This window comes from Molothrus ater, chromosome 15, assembly GCF_012460135.2.
Source record: "Molothrus ater isolate BHLD 08-10-18 breed brown headed cowbird chromosome 15, BPBGC_Mater_1.1, whole genome shotgun sequence".
Lineage (NCBI taxonomy): Eukaryota > Metazoa > Chordata > Aves > Passeriformes > Icteridae > Molothrus > Molothrus ater.
The window spans coordinates 1,234,862-1,254,077 of NC_050492.2; the positions used below are offsets into that span (position 1 = coordinate 1,234,862).

The 19,216-nt window shown below is 52.8% G+C and overlaps 1 protein-coding gene across 1 annotated transcript in view; it reads right to left on the reverse strand.

Moving 5' to 3' along the window:
* Positions 1-19,216, reverse strand: part of SIL1 (SIL1 nucleotide exchange factor) — a 90,347-nt gene that overhangs the window by 2,860 nt on the left and 68,271 nt on the right. The window contains 1 exon segment of the mRNA XM_054516489.1: positions 1,457-1,553. Within this exon segment, the coding sequence (XP_054372464.1) occupies positions 1,457-1,553 (97 nt within the window).

The window sequence follows — 19,216 nt, forward strand, 5'->3', positions numbered from 1 at the left end:
CGGCTGCTCTGCCAGCGCAGGGACGGCCGCGCCGCCCGGGGCAGGGGACGCGCTGCTCGCCGCGGCCTGCCCCGCTCCCCACACGCGGCCGCGCCGGGCCGCTCCGCACGGACAGATCCGAGCTGACAGCCGCGTCTTCCCCGCTCCCGTTTGTTTCTATTTTCCATTTTCCGCGTTGCTGCTGGTGAATTTGAGATGCTGCTATCTCCCTTTTGAATCGTAGGCCAGGGGACGGCGGAGGGAAGGAATGCACTTTTGGCCTCGCTGCCGTGCAGGGCTGCGAGCACCGGGGCGGAAAAACCATCGGAGCGGGAGCCCGGGGCTGCTGCCCTGTGCAGGAACGGGCTGGGCCACCAGCCTGGCCTTGGGATCCAGTCTGGAGACACAGGACACTGCACACAGCACGGGAACTGGGAATTAAAGCCTCTGTCCTCCTGGAAAAGAGGATTTCAACCCTTGGAGGGTCTTGTAGAGATGTGTGTGAACGTGGACAATACTGAGCCCACCCCTCTCATTTCTGCAGGGGCTGCCAGCACGATGCACTCAGGTTCACTGGAATGAACTATTCTGGTTCACAGCAGAGCTGTGAGAGCCCCTGCAGCCCAGCCATCCCTCCCCACCCCAAAAGGAGCTCTGAGTTGAGCCACGGGCACTCCTGGGAGGAGTTTCTGAGCATGGAGCGTCCGGTGGGATCTCCTCACATCCATGGCCAAATGCAACAGGGTTCCACAGCTTTCTTTGCCTTTCATTTGCTGGAAAACTCTTACCAGAGTTAAAGGGGAACATATTTTAGGGAGCTCATTACAGGTGAATGGAAGAGCCAGTGGTCTCCCCACCCTGCTGGACCCCTCATGCAGGAAGTCCCTGTGGAAAACAGGGCTGGGGTTTGGAAGCAGCCAGGTGGTGTTACAGAGGTGGCATCACACACTAAAGTGAGGGTAATGGGATCTCATGCTCCAGGGAATACAGCAGGGAGGGAGGGAGGGGGCGAGGAAGCCCCCAGCCCGATGGACAGCACTGCACATTTGGCTTGGGGCTCTTGGTGCTGCTCCTTGCTCCAAAGTCTCTGCCAAAGGCAGGACACAGGGCTGGCTGCAGCAATTAGCTCCTCAAACGTCAGCTCCTGTGTTTGTCAGCCTGTGATGGCTGTGCTGCTGTGACGACCCTCGCCTGTGCCCCCCAGGAGCTGTGTCACTGTGCTGTCCCCACAGGCTGGCAGAGCCACTGTGAGTGCCACTGCAGGCACTGGGGGACACCCACAGAGCCAGGGGAGTGCAGGCTCCACCAGTGCTGCTGGGGTGGTTTGGTACCCAGGGCCCTCCTTCTGCACCCCTGGGAGTGAAGCCCACACAGAGTGGGGTCCCACACTGTCCAGATGTCCCTGATGTCCTGAGGGTGTTTACGCAGAGCTCAGCACGATCCCAGTTTTGCCCAGAGGTGCAGTCCCACTCCTCACCTTCTTCCTGACAGCCAGGGGCTGTTCTGTGGCCAGGATAACCAGGAGCTTCTGCAGGGCACCCCCCTCGATGGCTTCGATCTGCACTTTGGGGTTGCTGCAGGGATGAAAGCAAAAGGCAGGTCACCAACAGAGCGGGGCACAGCAAGGTGGGAGACACCCTGGTCTGGCTTGTGGCAGCATTGGGGTGGCAGCAGGACCAGGACAGTGATTGTCCCCTGTGCTAGCACTGCTGAGGCCACACCTCGAGGGCTGTGTCCTGTTCTGGGCCCTCGTGGCCAGAGAGCCCTGGAGGGGCTGGAGCGTGTCCAGGGCAGGGAACGGAGCTGGGAAGGGGCTGGAGCCCCAGGAGAGGCTGAGGGAGCTGGGCAGGGGCTCAGCCTGGAGCAAAGGAGGCTCAGGGGGCCCTTGTGGCTCTGCACAGCTCCTGCCAGGAGGGCACAGCCGGGGGGGCCGGGCTGTGCTCCAGGGCACAGGGACAGGAGCAGAGGGAACGGCCTCAGGCTGGGCCAGGGCAGGCTCAGGGTGGGCACCAGGAGGAATTTCCCCATGGAAAGGGGGCTCAGGGATTGGGAGGGGCTGCCCAGGGGGGTTTGGAGTCCCCATCCCTGGAGATGTCCAAGGAAGGGCTGGAGGTGGCACCGAGTGCTCTGGGCTGGGGACAAGGTGGGGATCAGGCATGGTTTGGACTCGATGCTCTGGGAGGGATTTTCCAACTTCAATTGTTCTATCTAATTATATTCCCACCTCACAGTGGACATGAACAAGGGTCAATCCAGGCTGATCCCAAAACAAAATCCCCCAGCTCCCACCAAAGCTGGCTCATGGTTATGGAGAAGGTACAAATTGTGCAGCCACCTCAAACACACCTGAAATGAAGGCAGCAGGGGTGGGGAGGGCACACTGGGTCACCTGGGCCTTCCCACCATACCCCCCATCCCACCTGGCTTCCCCTGGCAAGGATCCCTCCCCTGTGGCTCCCTGGTTCCATGAATCCTCTCACTCCACATGACATCCAATCCTGAAGAGCTCCTGAAGAGCCTTCATATTCCAGTTCCTGCTTCCCCCTCTCCTCGCTTGCTGCCAGCATGCTGATCACCCACACACCTCTCACAGCAAGAGCTCCTCTCCAAGGACTACTGTGGATAAATCCACCCTCCTGCCTGCCAGGACAGGCTGAAACCTCAGGTCAGGATGTCAGCAGCTGCCCAGGGACAGACAGACACACAGACACACAGACAGACCATTCCTCCCATCCACGCTGACACATTGCAAGCCCACTTCCAATGCATCTTGGAAGGTGGTGGAGCCATCAGACACTGCAGGCTCCCTCCTTGGCAGGGCTTTCGCAGTCAGGGCACAGTGTGCCAGCTGTCTGATCCCAGAGCTCTCCCACTCCAGGAGCAGCTCCACTCTCCAGCCTTTGCTGGGCTCTGCAGCAGCAATTGCACCGTGCCAGACAGAGGTCATGGCCCTGCTACAGCACCCACTGCTCCCAGGGAGCTGCTGCAGCAGCCATGGCCCAGCCCCTCCAGGAAATAAGAGACACAGAGGCAGGCAGGGTCATAAAGAAACAAAACCAGAGACAAATGGAGCTGGGCAAGGAGCAGCTTGGAGTTAAAACCATTGCTCAGAAGGACCTGACACATCCACCATGAGGAGCCCATCCCCAACCTCCCCATGCCAGGAGGTGCAGAAGAGTCTCCTCCTGCAAAAGCAGGATGCAATTTTCCACCCCAATATGTTGTGCAATGATCCATCTCTGAATGGATTGCCAAAGATGGCATCTCTGAATGGGCTGGGGACTGATTTAGGGAGTCAACAGAGGCAAACAGCACAAGCCCTAAAACTTCACCTGTCTCCAGGCACTCCTGAGCCCAAGGCCCAGCTAACAGCTGGGGCTCTCATTCATCTCCAGCCAAACCTGCAGCCACAGCCATGGCCCTAACAGCATGTGGTCCAAAAACCTGATCCCATTTCATGTGCAAGTCCCTCTGGGCAATGGAGACCAGAGCAAGTGCAGAAGCAGCTTGCAGGAAGGCACTTTGCTGAGTAGAAGTGCACTGAAAGGACAATCCCCTGGGCTGGAGACCTCCTGGTGCCATTCAAGGAGAACGGCATATTTGGGATATCCAAGCTCTTTTGTCACATCTTTCTAAAATAAATAATAAAAACTCTTACAGCAAGAGACACAACTGAGAAATTGGTATGCCTTTAATACTTGGCTGGTCACCTGGAGGATTTGATCTAATTAAAATCTCTGAACCATGGAGCTTTTGCCAAGGAGCAGCCTGGGAGATGAGGGAGCCTTCCTGGCTGGTGGGTGTGCCGCTCGCTTCTCAATGCTCCTGTTGCTCTGTCGCTGCTATCAATGGTCCTGGCTTCAAGCTAACAAAAAAGCTTGTTTGAAGGTTTGGAAAACTCAGCAGAGATCTGTACAAATTACACTGTCAAGCCCAGGGAAAAGCAGCCTGAACAAAATAAACACAATGAGACAGACTGTGGAGAGCTCGCATGGGAAATTCAGCTGTGCTAATCTGTTAATGGAGACAGGATGGTGGCATCTGCAACAAAATTCACTGAAACAGGAGTCTGAGGCTGGGACAGGGCTGGGCCAGCCTATGGTGACATCCCATAATGCTGCAGTGATGGCAGAGGTTTGGGTGTGCTGCACTGATGAGATTAACCAGCCCCCATCCCGGGGGAGGAACAGCTACAGGCTGCAGGGACTCAACACAAGCCCCATGCGGCTTCCCAGAAGAGAGCCCTGTGTGCTGAACAGCCCCAGTGTGCCCTGGGGGGCCCAGCCTGGCTGTGGGGTCACAGCACATCCCCTCTAGATGTGGCCCTTGCTGCACATCTCAGCTCCTTGTGCCTCCCAGCCATGCTGCCCACATTCTGTGCATTTTCACTGGCAACTCCTGGCATGGAAGCAGTTTCCACTTTGCAGACGAAGGGGTTCTTCAAGATTACTCTCTGCTAAGAGACACCCTTGTTCCACTCCTCCTAGGATGACCCCAAGAGCACAAATTTAGGAGAGACTTCTCAAAGTTTTTGCAGACTGCACACACGGGTGTGGGAAGACTGAAAAGCAGCAACACAGCCCTGAGGCGACAGCAGCTCTGGAGTTAGGTGGGAACTTACAATAAGGCAGCAAAATTAGATTTAAATTAAAAAAAAAAAAAAGAAAGCAAGCCAAGTGGTGCAGAGGGACCTGGAGACTTGGAGGCACAGAGCAGGGCAGGCAGGCAAATGCCCTCATCTCTACTGCTCTGACAAGGACACACAGAGAATATTTATTTCATGGCCTGCTTGTTGCAGAAACTGCATGAGACCTTGGGAAAGAATGGGTGACCTCCTCTCCTGGGCATCCTACTGAAACCAGGTGGGGAAGGACCAAGCAGGGGTGTGGAAGGGAGTGGGATGGAGGGGCTGCCCCTGCCTGGGCTGGCACAACGCTCCTCCTGCCCTGGCATCTCCCCAGGCACAGAGGCTGCAGAGCTGAGCTCTGATGAAAGCCCCAGTGCTGGTGCAAAGGCATGATAATCACCGGGCTAGAAGGGGCTTAATGGGTCTCTTCTCTGCTCAGAACCAACCTCTGCAGTGCCACCTGGGAAATCAAAGCCAGGGATCAAAGTCTGTAAGTCTGTGAAACAGCCTAAAAAATTTAGTGTAGTCTATTTAGCTTGTGCTGTAACCTGAGGATCAGAAATAGGCAGCACAGCAGCATTGCTTACCTTGCCCTCCCCCTCTTTCCCTTCCCCTCCCTGGTTTTCAGTCCAAAATCTGTTAATGGAGAAAACAAGAGCAAACCAACAGGGCTGAAATGTGCCTTGTCTGGCTCCTGGGGCTCTCAAACCCTCACACCTGGGTCACACTTTGACAGGCAATAGAAAAGGTCATTTCCGTGAGCCCTGGAAACAAAGCAACACAACCAGGGTCACACTTGAAAAGGCCAATGACTTCTTCATCCTTCTCAGTGTTTGGAGGGTTTCTGACAGCTCTTGTAAGCACAGTCATGTTAAAATTATTTGACAAATAATAGATAGAGAGATAAAACAGATCATTACAGTGTCAGTAATTCCAGCCCGAACTAGAGCTGTAAATCTGAGACTGAACAAGGGCAGAAAAGAGAGGCAGGGTGATCAGCAGCTCGTTAATACTTGCATGACTGGATTTCAGACTGCAGGTTTAAGAATAAATAAAATAAAAGCATTCAAACAGTTCAAGTGAGAAGCGACACATAAGGAGAACACGGCTTCCTTCTGCATTCCAAGCTCTGGCTATGAACTATTCCTGTGGGAAATGGCCATGGAGCAGCTGCAGTGAGCCAGATGGCTCTGATTCCATGACTTCCCAGGTATCCACATCTCCTTCCAAACTTCCTAGCTTCCTTCCTAAGAGAGAATAACTGGCACAACTCCATATCAACAGCCCTGCAGCCTCCTCACCCTCCAAAATGACCCCCTGGCTCTGCCAGGAAATGACACTTAAGCCCAGGGTAGGTGAATCCCTTACAGAACACACATTTAACTGAGGCTTTCCACAGTCCCAAGCTATGGAAAAGGAAATTTGCATGCACAATATGAGCTACAGGATAATAATAAAACAACCCCAATGTCACCAAGGCTGCCTGTGACTATTGGAGGGAGAAGGAGGAGGAATGAGGCATAGTCACCCCCAAAGCCTCCCCCAAGGGCCTCATGCAGCAGAACTGGCCTAAAAATCCTCTTCTCCAAGCACCAGCTCAGAACTGAGTTTATCACAGACAAAGGCCTTCAGAGATGCGACTTAAGGAGATTAAAAACCACCTAGAAAAATGGAGCCCTAAGTCGTTACACCGATCAAAATACAGTGGAGAAGAAAGTAGGGGTGAGGGGGGGAAAACCTGACAAAAGGAAAACTAGGTTTCAATAGGCAACACAATACAACAATTTCATATGAAAGATGTGAAGCATAAAAGAGATGTTAGATGTTCAAAAGCCCAGAATATAGGAGAGATATAAAAAAATCCCCAAGAAGATGAAAATCTCCACTTCAATGCAATGCTGCCTTCTCACTTTCTACCAAGCCAGGCGCTCGCCGCCGTGGCGGGGGAGCAGCGGCGTCCCTGGGAGAGCACCACGGCTGCCTGTGACATCCTGGATTACAGGGACACAGCACAGCCTTTAATGAGCAATTAGGTTATGGAGTATTTGTTGCTAAGAGGAGAACAGAACTGCAGAGAAGAAATTGGAGCTGAGTGCATGGCTCTGTGATTCTGATGGGCTCATGTGATACTCAAAGCTGGGAGCATGAATCATCCCAGAGATGGAGGAACAGCGTGGAAGGCACCTGGGGAAAGCTGGGGGAACCTTGGCTTGGCTTCCAACCACATATCTGTGTCCCAGGCAAGAGAGAGGGCGAGCTTCTTGTGAGCCCTCCAGCATCCCCTCTGAAAGCAGGAGGGCTGTAACATCCCATTAGAGAGCCCCAGGCTCCCTGGGAGCACAGTGACATCGGGTTTAACTGGGAACATGCTGCTCCCAGCCACACCATGGACGTGGGAATTACCTCCTGCGAGCTCCTGGCCCTTTGCAGTCACAACGCTGAGCTGCAAGTGCAGAGCTTGGTGTGGTCAGGAGCCACTGGAAGCCCTGGACTGACTGGGAGCCCTGCAGGGAGGAGACCCAGCTCACCTGAGCCCAGGCAGGGCAAGTTAAATGTTTAGAACAGGAAAAAATCTGAGGAGCTGTGATGCCCTAATGCAGCGTAACAGATGGATAATTAGATTTATACAAAGAGCTGTAAAAGAAAGTAATTAAATAAAAATACAGAATAACAAATATGCTGCAGCAAGACACCTTGTAGGCTGCAGAAAGCCTCTGCAGCTGGGACCCAGCATTCCAGGTGTGGGATGCAGAAGCTGGGGCACTTGTGTGAGTCAGCAGAATCAAGGAGTTGCCCAAAGCACAGAGAAAGCAATGGGAACACGGGGACTGAGTTGAGTCCCCTCCTCTTCCTCACCTCTCTAGGGAGCAGAGTAGAGTGAACACCAACTCTGGCAGTAAAATCGCAGGTGCCAGAACAAAACCAATCACACCAGATTGTTCTGCTGAACACACACAAACAACAAACTGACTGGCTCTATTTATAGCTGTAGGGAAAAATGGTCCCACAAAAACAGATAGGAGATCACACACAGCCCCAAAGCGAGCCCAGGCAGGAATCTCACTGCCCCAGCAGGAATGAGGCCTCCAAGAACACCCCCAGAGCCTTTCTTTTCTCCTGACCCTTGGCTTTGCCAGCTCTGAGCTGTATTTCAGTGCCAGCACGAGCCCCTGGTTCCAAGGACACCAGCGCTGTCACTGACCCTCACTGGGCTGCTCCAGGGGGAATTTACACCTGGAGCTCCCACAAACACCAGGGCAAGGGCGGGTGCAGCCTCAACAGCCTGAGCTGACAGCTCAGCTTCTATGGGTTTAGTCAACAACCCACAGACTATTTTATGATAAAATACAAAGGTTTGCGGATTTTCAAGACGATTGCCACCCCCCATGTCAGCATCATCAAGGTCAGCCTCACTTCTCTGTTCTGATGGTGAAGGATGGGTTGTGCAGGCCACTCTGAGGGTTTCTCACGTCTCCGTGACACAAGGGCTGGACTAGGTGACTCATGTCCCACCTGCAGTGGTCACAGGAGCAGCGTGAGCTCTCTTCTAGCTCAGCGTGGTGAATGACTGATTCTTTAGGTAGGTACAGGCAAGTGCTCCAGAGTGCATGGAGAAAGGCATCCCAGGAAATCCCCCTGTGTTCAATCACCCAAACTGATGCTTTGTTTCTGAGGGTAAATCAGCCTTATGGCTCTATGTGCCACACTTACAAAACACTCCCCATGGATTCCTGAAAGCCTGGTATTTACTGCAGGTCAGACAGGGATCGGTGCTGGGGGATGGGCTATGTTTCATCAGAGGCTACATTAATAAAAATGAGGAGATGCTCTCCAAGCCTGAGAAGAACTCATTTATTTCTGTGCCATTTTAGCCAGAGCCCTCAAAAATTGTGTTGATTTCTTTTTAAAAAAATCCCAACACAGCAAGAAACAAGAACAATAGTGCAGGATTAATACCACAGCCTCGAGCTCATCCCATGTTGTTCATCACAGAGCCTTCAAAGCACCCCCTGATTTATAGACGGGGAGACTGAAATGCTCCCAGGAGCGTTGGCAGCCGCCTCAGGGTGCGAGTGTGAGTGCTGGCTCCTGCCTCCCTGCTCCTCCTCTTCCTCACATTCCCGTTCTCTGCACGCCTCCACCCTCCTGGCTCCAGATCTGAAGTGGCCCAGGATGGTGACAGAACACCCAAGGTCCTTCCCAGCCCTTTGCTGCTGCTGCAGGATCCCCAACGAGCCCCTCAGACCCTGCAGTGGGGCAGCTTTGCACAAAATTCTCCCCGAGCATGCTGAATCACTCTGGGCATCATTCCAGGCACGCCAAGTCACTCGGATATTTCAACAAAACCTATTCACACGCCTTAGGTGAGATGAAAACACTGCAAAAAGCTGCCTGAAAGCAGCACAAGAGCCTCGCTCCGAACGCTCCCGCTCTCCGGTGCCGATGTGACACATCCCACTAATCATCCTGAGAGATGCTAAAGGGGGCCTGAGGCTGAGCCCTTCCATTGTTACTCGCTTTATTTGTTTGCTTGCTCATTTGAGCTGATTTTTCTTTAAGACAAGTGCTAATAATATCAAAAACCCGAGGAAGCCTTTGCCTGGCGCGTTCCTGCTGGGAATGCCAGCGGAGCGCAGGCACTCCGCAGCTCTTCCCGAGACACAAAGTGAAGTGTGAGAACAGGCATTTCACTCCTCTCCCTTGCAGCAGCAGCAGCTCGGCGCAGCTCTGTCCTATTTTAACCCTGCCATCTGCTCGCAGCTCCTCCCGTCCCCGGGCAGGCAGAGCTGCTCCGAGCGGAGCCTCCCTCCGCTCCCACCAGCCCGGCTGCCGGCCGTGCCCCGCGGCGCCCGGGTACCACGGCGGGAGGGAGGGGATGCTCCTGAAACACCCATCCACTCATCGCTCCCGAGCCTCATCCCGGCCCGTCCCACTCCTTGGCAGGCCAGGGAAGATTCTGGATCCACCCCACTGCCGTGTCACTCTGGCTCTTCCCGGTCCCAGCGGGTTTAATGGTGCTATTAGAATCGTTTTAGTCGATTAAAGTAAATTTGTTTCACTGAGTCATGACTCAGAACCAAGACTTTGCTCCATTTACAAAAGCAAATCACCATCTTGCAAATGCCAAGCACAGATTTCAGCTCCGAAAGTGAAGGCTGGGGAATGTTTCCCGCCAGAGGGAGAATGGAAAACTGCGTCTGCAAAAGCTAGGAAACATTTTTCTCATTAATCTTGTTTTGATAAACAGAGAGGATATCCTGTGGAATACCAGCTCCTGAAGAAACCTGATGAACTCATTCTACATCAAGCGACTTAATCATGGATTAATAGAGGGGAGAGCAACAGCAGGAGATGCCACGGGACCGGGGACTGCAACACAACCCACGGATAATTCCAGCCAGTTCCTAGGTAGGAAGCCCTCGAGGAAAACTTGGGAGTCACAGAAAGCACCAGCAATTCTTTCTGCTTTCTGATTCATCCCTACTCACCCACCCACATGCCACGGCAGAGGAGGCTGTAACTGCTACATTTAGGATGACATTTAAAAATCAAGGTTGTGCTGCTGATGGTCATTAAAAATCCCACAGCGTTTTTCAGAAACAAGTGGGTACTCACATCAGTGTCCCTGCCAAGTATCAGCACAGCAGTCATTTTTTCTAGCAACTTCAGTTAAAAGATAAAAGAAAATTGTGCCCACCTATAATTACTGTTATTACTGTTGCTGTTAGTTTTTAAACATTCACTATATACCTTTACATTTCTTAAATACAAATTAAGAAGAAAACATTTCCCCAAACCTTTTCAAGTGTCAGATTCATCTGTGTTAACATCAGACAGCTACAATTAAGACATCCAGCCAACAAAAGCTGCCTGGGCTCCCTCAGTAACATGTCCTGACCTATGGTCTGCACATCCCTGGAGACCCTGTGTCTGTTTTTCCGTGGGACTTGCCCTGGCTAACCCAGAGAGGCAAATCCACTGCTCAGAGCTTTAGGGTCACTCTAAAGGGGGCTGCATCTGTTCTGAAAAGCATCTGAGGAATTCAAGGTCAGCAGCAGCAAGCAGAAAAGATGTGTCTAATGGGAGATGGGGCTGCCTTTGACTCCTGCCTTAGCTGGAATGATTTGCCCATTGGAGGATTCCCTGTCCCTGGCTGGATAGCCAGCTCAGGTGGACACTCGTGTAGGAGCACTGAAGCTGGGTGACACAGATCCAATCTTCAGAGAGAAGGTGAAGGAAACACTTATGAATGCCTGAACCAAGCTCTCAAAGAGCCAAGATGATCAAGGTAGTTAATAAAATACAGGAATAACTCAAAGGATTCATATGCAGGTGTAAGAAACAAGGCCATGGAAGGTACCAGAGCTAAACTGGGTGCTCAGGGAGAGTGGAAGCAGGGAGAGGAGCATTTCCAGAAGGGAAGATTCTGCATAAAAGATGCAGTGGAATAAGATAATTATGCAGGAAGAAGAGAATGTCAGCAGTGTGCCCTACATCACTGATGGATGGAGAGAGCAGATACCTTGACAAAGAAAGCCAATGTGCTAATTAAGATTTAATGACCCTGAAGGCAAAGACAAAAAGCTCTCCTCTGCCACAGTGGAGGAGGGAGTGGACAGAAAGCCTCAGCCTGGCAAGGGAAGGGTTAGGAAGAGCCCAAAAGATCGTGAGATGAACAACACCTCTTCAAGGGGGAGCATCCAGGCAGGTTCTGCCAGGCAGGAGAGAAGAGCTCCATCCCTAGGGCAGAAGAAAGCTCCGAGAGCTGAGCGTGGTTGCGGAAGCTGAGCTGCCTGCATCCAGGAACAGCTTGAAGGTGAAGGAGGAAGCGGGTTCAATTCATTCCACACTCTGGAACTGTGGAAAGACATACGCCAGGCAAATGTGAGTTGTGATGATCACTTCCCACTGCTAGACTCCGCTAGGAGGGGACAGGGAGGTGACACAACCAGGAGTTCACACATGTGCTGCGAAGGCGCAGGAGGAGCCAGGGCTTGCCAGTAATTGCTGGGGTGTAAAAGCCAGGCTGACTGCAGCCTCGTAAACAAACCTGGCTGTGCCTCCCCATGGCTCTGCTGCCCACGGGTCTGCCAGGGCCAGAGTGCACACCACGGGGCTGCCAGGTAGGGACTGGGTGCTGTCTCTGCATTCAGAAGCTTCAGGAAATCACTTCAGAAGTCACTGGTCCTGCACCAATGCTTCCTGCCCAGATGGATGGCCGTGACTCCACGTGCGAGCAGCCTGTGCTGAGGTGGGGCAGAGCATCTCCAAGCCAAGGTCCATCAGCAGGACTCAGACTGAGCCCAGGCCATGCACACCAGGGAGGTGGCCACAGCCTCCAGCTGACCACACAAACCCTGCAGGAGGGGGCTGAGAAGCCATGTGCTGTGTGATGAGTGAGGACATGAGCGCAGTGTGCTCCTCTGGCCAGCCCCTGGGCTATGACACGCTGGCCTCTTCCCAAGCTGAGCTGCCGCTGCCTCCCGCTGACAACATCCACAACTGATTTGTGGCAATGACATCAGCGCCCACAAACATCCTGCCTGCTCCTGCCTTTACTCACATCCTGCCCTTCCTGCTCTCCCAGCAGCAAGGACACCAGCCTGCCACCAGGCCAGGGTGGAGGAGCACAGCTGGGCTGGCTCCCACCTCACCCCACCGCTGGTGGCACCCAATGGCACTAGTACAGCAGGGTGACACTTCCCCATGCTGGGCAATGCAGAGTCCAGGTCACAGCACTTGTGGGTGATGTCTGGAAACCATCACCCCATGGAGAACAGTCATCACACTGACCTGCCTCCTTTCCATTCTCTGCCTATTGTGCAGAAGCAAGAAAAATGTTCTGCTTGATCTCAATCAGCCATTTTTAAGTTTCACAGTGGATAGCAGCTATTCCATGGATTCACCTCTGCTCTGGAGATAGGCTGAAAGAGGTGGAGTGGAGAATGGAATGCTCTAAGGAAACCTCAGAGCCCCTTCCACTGCCTAGAGGGCTCCAGGAGAACTGGAGAGGGACTTTGGACTAGGGCCTGGAGTGACAGGACGAGGGGGAATGGCTTCACACTGATGGGGGCAGAGTTAGATGGGATACTGGGAAGAAAATGAGACCCTTGCACAAGGTTCCCAGAGAAGCTGTGGCTGCCCCTGGATCCCTGGAAGTGTCCCAGGCCAGGCTGGACACTGGGGCTTGAAGCAGCCTGTGACAGTGGAAGTGTCCCTGTCCATGGCAGGGGGTGGAATGGGATGGACTTTAAGGTCCCTTCCAACCCAAACCATTCTAGGATTCTGTAATTCTCCTCTCCCAAGAGGGCTGAGTGCCCAGAGGAGCTGGAGACAGACCAGTTCTCATGTTGGGAAGCAGGACTTGGACAGGCTTGGTTTAAGTCCATCTTGCAGAACCATTATGTTCAGTTCCAATTCCCTCTCTTTTCTGTGTGTTCACTGTGAATTCCCCAAATGCAGCACAATCTTTCAGCATTCCTGCCATGGGATGAATCTGGGCAGGTTCCCGGGCCTCACTTGCTGCTCCCTGTTTATGTCCTTCACGCTGTGCTGTGACAGCCCGTGCCACAGGATGCCCTGGACAATCTGGGCCACACATTTATGGCCACGGACCTCTGTGGTTCTCAGCACAAATTTGGGAACCCACAGCTGACCGTGGACACATCACTCATTCTTGAAATGTAGGCCACAAAGCTACTTTAGTTCTGCTTTTGCTTGTAAATCAAGGGCTTACATATGTAATTGGCCCAACCTTAAGAGCAAACAACAGCAGTGGTAGCACCGTGCCAGCAATTATTCATGCCTGTAATAAACGGCTGTAAAATTGAAAGCCAGCCTTTAAAAATCTGGCTCCTCACTGCACAAACAACAAAAACTCATTTGCAGGGCTTGGCCAGGGGAGTTTTTAATTTGAGGAGAGAGATTGAGGTGGGTGAGGATTTATTTTTTCTCTTTTCATTCTCTAAAAACACTATTCATGCCCACGTTTAGGTCACGGATTACCCTGGCTACATTTCAGCACTGTGGAATAAACCCAGTGAGAGGCACAGGGGACAAATCTGCCCTCTGCATTCCAAGAGTAGGGCCCTGGGAGCAGGCACAGCTGATCCCCATCCCCTGGCACGTGGGAACAGTGAATCGTTTGCAGCCCTTCCTGCCTCCATGCTGAGCCAGCAGCAAGCCCGCAGATGAGCCACCGTCCCTGGGGATGACACAGCCACTGGCCCTCCAGCTCCAGCAAACGCCGTGCTGCTGTTCCACACCAGGACAGGGATGCTGAGCCTTGCACAGGTCCTGCCAGTTAACAAGAGCATCCTGGCTGATAAATCATTCCTCAGGGTCAAGCAGCAAATATCCTTCTGTCTCTTGTGCCGTCTTTAACCAACCGTGGCTGCCATGCAGCGCTCCTGGACTTGCAGGGGCAAAGGTGTGATGAGATCATTCCTTCTGCTGTGCACATTTCTCACCCACAACGCCAGAGCAACCCCTTCTCTTCTAGCAACTCTTCAGAGCAACTCTTCTAGCACATGGCTGAAATCTCCTTGGTGGTGCTGAGCAATGGCACCAGTGCTGATCCCTGCTCCCTCAATACTCACCAGGCACGAGCAGATTTTTCCCACTCCAGCAGCAAATGACAGTAGCAGGGACCTTCCACATGCTCTGGACTCCCCAAGATTAGAAGGTCTGAGGCACTGACAGACTTCCTTACTAGGGAATCAACCGTTTTACATCCTCCTTTGGCATTTCTGGTTGGCTTCCTCCTGCTTTAAGCAGTGGCAGAGCACGAATGGAAGAGCTCTGTGAGGACTGCTCTCCCTCTCTGCTGTGGAAAGCTTCCCTCGTCAGAAATCCCCTCTAACTACCAAGTTTCAGTTTCTTCTGAAGGAAGCCGCATTCATCACAGTTCAGAAGGGACCTTTAGGCCTAATCCCCACTAGAAAAACTGCCAAACTGATCCTCCCATCACACAATTAGCAGCCACGGAGACTTTGCTACACCGGGCGATGCGGCGCTGCTATGACAACAGGAACGGGAGCCTCGTTAAGGGTCTCATCGAGAGGGATAACGAGCAATCACGGCTCCGAGAGGAGGCAGGAATCAATGGGAGCTGTTGATACCAGCGCGTTTTGCTGCATCGGGCCAGGTACTTGGGAGCCTTGGAAGCCTGACTCGCATTGTTACGGCACGGTCGCCGCGAGTACAACTTCTGAGGACAGGCAGATTCCTGGGGAGTAGAGATGAATATTCATGAAGGAGCTCAGTTTGGGAGAGGAAATGAATCAAGTGTGACAAATGCCGCCTATTAGGAAAAGAGGGTGGCGTCTATTTTTAGTGGAGTTAAGCAAACATTAAAGCTCACTCTCTAAGAACTCCAAATAATACCACTCCCTGCTCTGCCTCCCCATCGGCAGATAAGAATTTAGCAGCACGTTCCCACCAGCCAAAACCCGCTCGCCTCAACAGAACTTTTCCGATTTAGCCCCCGTGAGTGTTTTATAAAAATACAAAATTTAATCTCTCATCTGCATAGGAAGATGTAACGGCTTCCACCAGGATTTATTTCCCCCCCCCCTTCTCCAGCATCATAAGGCTTGAAGGAACCTTTTTAAGACGGAAGAAAACGCTGCATTGAAATCTCCTAAAAGAGCACTCACGCGGAGCTGTAATCACTTCAGATGTACAGAATTATCAGGAGGAGAAAATTCATCTCACTTAGAATCAAGCCCCAATTTGAAGCAGAAAGGAAGAGGCTTGGTTTGCCACCGTGCCAAGCACTCAGACTTTTCACTGAAGTCAAAGAAGCTACAGCTGCTCTGAGCCATTGAAAATCATGCCCAGAATCTCTAGCGAAACTTGTTTGCAGAGATGGCAGCAGGCTGATAAGGATGTTGACTATTCCAAATAGGCCCATGTTATTTTATATTTTTAGAGATACTTACTCTGCCTATTATTATTATTAAGCAGAGGTGGAGTATTTACTGCCTTTTTCTAGAAATCTGTACAAATGCTGCTTTTCAGCAGGCTCCTCTGTTCTTCTGGTGAATGTTCCTTCTTTTACTTTTCAGGCTTATAGATGTCCAGTTAAGGAAGACAACAATGAGAGGATACTGCCTAACAAAAACACCACGATGCCCACAAAGCTACTTGAGAGGCCGTCATCCCATAAGATAAGCTGCTCCCCAGCCAAGATTATGACCAGAGCATTTGGAGGGCAGTAGGACACGGGTGGTCCTAATAGTGATCCCTAGAGGACCCCTGGGTGGGATGGGGGGGGGCATGAGCCAGGGGTGAAGGACTCTTGGCACAAACTTTCCAGGCTCAGTCCAGGCTCTGCTAGCTCCTCCATGCACCAAGGACCAACTCTTCAAGGCAAATGCCCAAACTGCTCCACGTGCAACACCACGTGGCCTCTGTCACCCCTCCTGCAGAGCATCAAACACAGTCTTAGTATGGGTTTAAAAAGAAGTTGCTCTGAAATTAGACATGCCAAGTCTTTATTATTGATACCAGTCTCTGGCACCAAGAGCAGAGAGACACAGCCTTTCCCAGAGCATCCAAACCCTGGGAAATCCTCTATGGCTTTGGGATCACAGGTGCTGTCCCTCCCTGAGGTCCCCTCCTTGGCCCTTCCTTTCTGATTGAGCGTCCACATGATTCTGCCTCAGCTTTCAGGTTACAAGCTCCCCTTCCATGTGGAGGGGAAGACACCCATGGTTAACAAATTGTGACTTGTAACTGGGTCCACTGGGGCAGCCTGCATGCCCAGCACATCTGGGACCCCACCAGGACAACAGCCAACACACAGAGCTGTCCATACATCACCTCCTGGTGCTCGGCAGGGCCATTTGTCAGGGCAGTTGGGCCCGGAGTCCTTTGGAGAGCACATGTCCGTCCCTCACCATGCCAGCCCTCAGCAACTGTTGCCATGGTTATTTTATTGGAGTGCTTTTCATCAAGGAGATGCTGCAACTGCTGAATTGTCTCTTGCAAGAGTTATATAGGAATAACTAGCTGATAAGTAGGAATAACAGGTTCAGACTGCCCACGGAAGCCAGCGATCCCAATTATTTTTGTTTTGATCCTGCCTTTCTTTTGGTCTCTGCCAGGCTCAGGTTTAAAGCGGGGGGTTAGAGATAAGCAGCAGAGAAGGAACGCTTCCTGATGGGAAACGCACTTGGCTCTGCCAGGAGATTAAAGGTCTCTCCTCACACAAAGCCTCTGCTTTTCAATCAACCCTAAATAGGCTCTAACAAGGCACAGCAATCAACCAGGCAACATATATCCATCGTCACCTGTCGGCTTGGGGCGAGGAACCAGATGTATGTCCCGGTTCCATCATGCTAATTGTTAATCAAGATATTATCGGCACAGCCCCGGAGCCGTCCATCAGTGGGGCAGTGAGGGATGGCCCGGGCTGTGCTCTGCCCGCAGCGGGAGCGGCTCTGCCGCCGGCCCACGGCTCTGCCGGGGCTCGTGGTGAGGCGGCCGCCTTGCAGACCCACTTTCAGCATCACAGAAGGCAGGAATAAAGCCTGCTCTGGAGAGCCAGCGCCGTTTTGTTTAGTCCTGATTGAAAGCTCTGGGTAATGATGGATCTGCTCTTTCCCCGCCGCCGGGGTCCCACAGCGCAGGCCGTTAGGCTTTGAGCGACAGAAATGCCTTTTTCTGCTCTCTGCTGTCCCTGGCACAGGGCTTGGGTAGGGAGGTGCTGCCTTAGCCCTGGAGGGCACATGGAGCCCACTGCAGCCTGCACAGCCACCAGTGGCACCCAAATCCCAGCCTGTGACAGTGGAGGGGCTGCCCAAGGAACAGGACTCTCCCCACAGAGGGATGGAAAAGAGCAGGGGAAGATCTCAACTTCCTTCACAGGAATGAGCGAACAAGATCTATTAGATTTTTCTTTCATCTTTTTTGGGAGCATCAGGCCCAGCATTGCCACATGGGCAAGGGAGGGGATTGTCCTGCTCTATTCTGCACTGGATTGGCCTCACCTTGAGTTCTGAGACAGTTTTGAGTGCCACAATATCAGAGAGATCTGAAGCTGTTCCAGAGGGCCCAAAGGAGGGGCCGGGGCTGGGGAAGGCTCTGCAGGGGCCACCCGAGGAGGGCTGAGGGCACTGGGCTGGTGCAGCTGCAGAGAGGAGCCCAGGGCAGAGCTCAGGGAAGGAGGGAACGGCTGCAGGGGAGCTTTGGGATGGACACCAGGGAAAGGTTCCTCCCCCAGAGGGTGCTGGGCACTGCCCAGGCTGCCCAGGGAATGGGCACAGCCCTGAGGCTGCCAGAGCTCCAGGAGCCTTTGGACAGCAGGGATGCACAGGGGGGATTGCTGGGGGGTCTGGGCAGGGACAGGGGCTGGACTGGGTGATCCTGGTGGGTCCCTTCCAGCTCAGAATAGTCTGACTCCAGATGCAAGCCAAGCACACCTCGCACCTGGAGCTGGGCAAACACTCTGTGCTATGCCATGGAGGCACTCGGCAGAGCCACGGGGTTTGACAGGGTGTCTGCCTGGTAGAGACACCTGAGCTGCTAGCAGTGGATTCAGACAGCCAAGCTGGAGCCCCCAGACTGCTGCCAGCCCCTCTCTCCCCTTGGCCTGAGCTCCCCTCCTTGCACTGGCACAGGCAGACGTGGCTGCAGAGAGCCACAGCCCCTGGCAGCGCCTGGACACTCTGCAACCACACATGAGGGATGGGCTCTTCCTAGAGAGCACTCTGCACTTCTGGAACAGCCACAGGCTGAAGACAAAGAAGTGAATGTGGATGATGTGACCCCAGAGAGATCAGGATTCAGCCATTCTCAGGGTACCAGAAGAAACAGAAGATGACTTTGCCAATTCCAGCTGAAATAGCTGGATTTAAAGAAATTAAATTTGTCAGTTCATTAGTGTGTAACATAAGAATGAAAAAGGCATTTCTAATTCCTGATCCGCTAATCCACAATCCACCGATCTGCAATCCCCAGAGTCCCCAGGGAAAGAAAAGAAAATCCACAGCAGCCTCATAGTGTCTCTCCATGACTTCTGGCCAGCTCCTGCAGAGAGAGCTCAGCTACAGAGCCTTCCTCCCTGTACAAAATCTACCTCAGCAAACCTGCTGCCATCCTAGGGGGCTCAGGGGTAACAAAAATCAAACTGCACTTGTTGGAGTGAGCGAACACTGGATGTTTGGTGAGCTGCTGGGTATGATGTCCCAGGAGTTAACTCAGCTCCCCATAGATCTGCAGGATCAGCTCATTTCCAGCAGTGCTCCCACTCATCAGGACAATTAGCAAGGTCCCAATCACCTTCTTAACTGGGAGGGCTGATACTGCACCACAGGAAGGGGTGCTGGTGCCTGTTAAAACACTGTCCTGGCTGCATCTGGGAGATGCCCCCTGTACCTTGTTCCCAGCTCATGGCCCCATGGATGCTATTTGTTATCCAGTTTGCCCAGCAAGACCAGTTCAGTGCACACACACCCGCCGAGCACACATAGCTGTGGGCCCCCAGCCACGTTCACACTTTAAACCATCATCTCCACAGCCAATTTCAACTTCCCACACCAAATCCTTCCTTAAATTATTCTCAACACTTAGCCCCATTCAGCTGCCTCAGGGGGAGGCACCCAC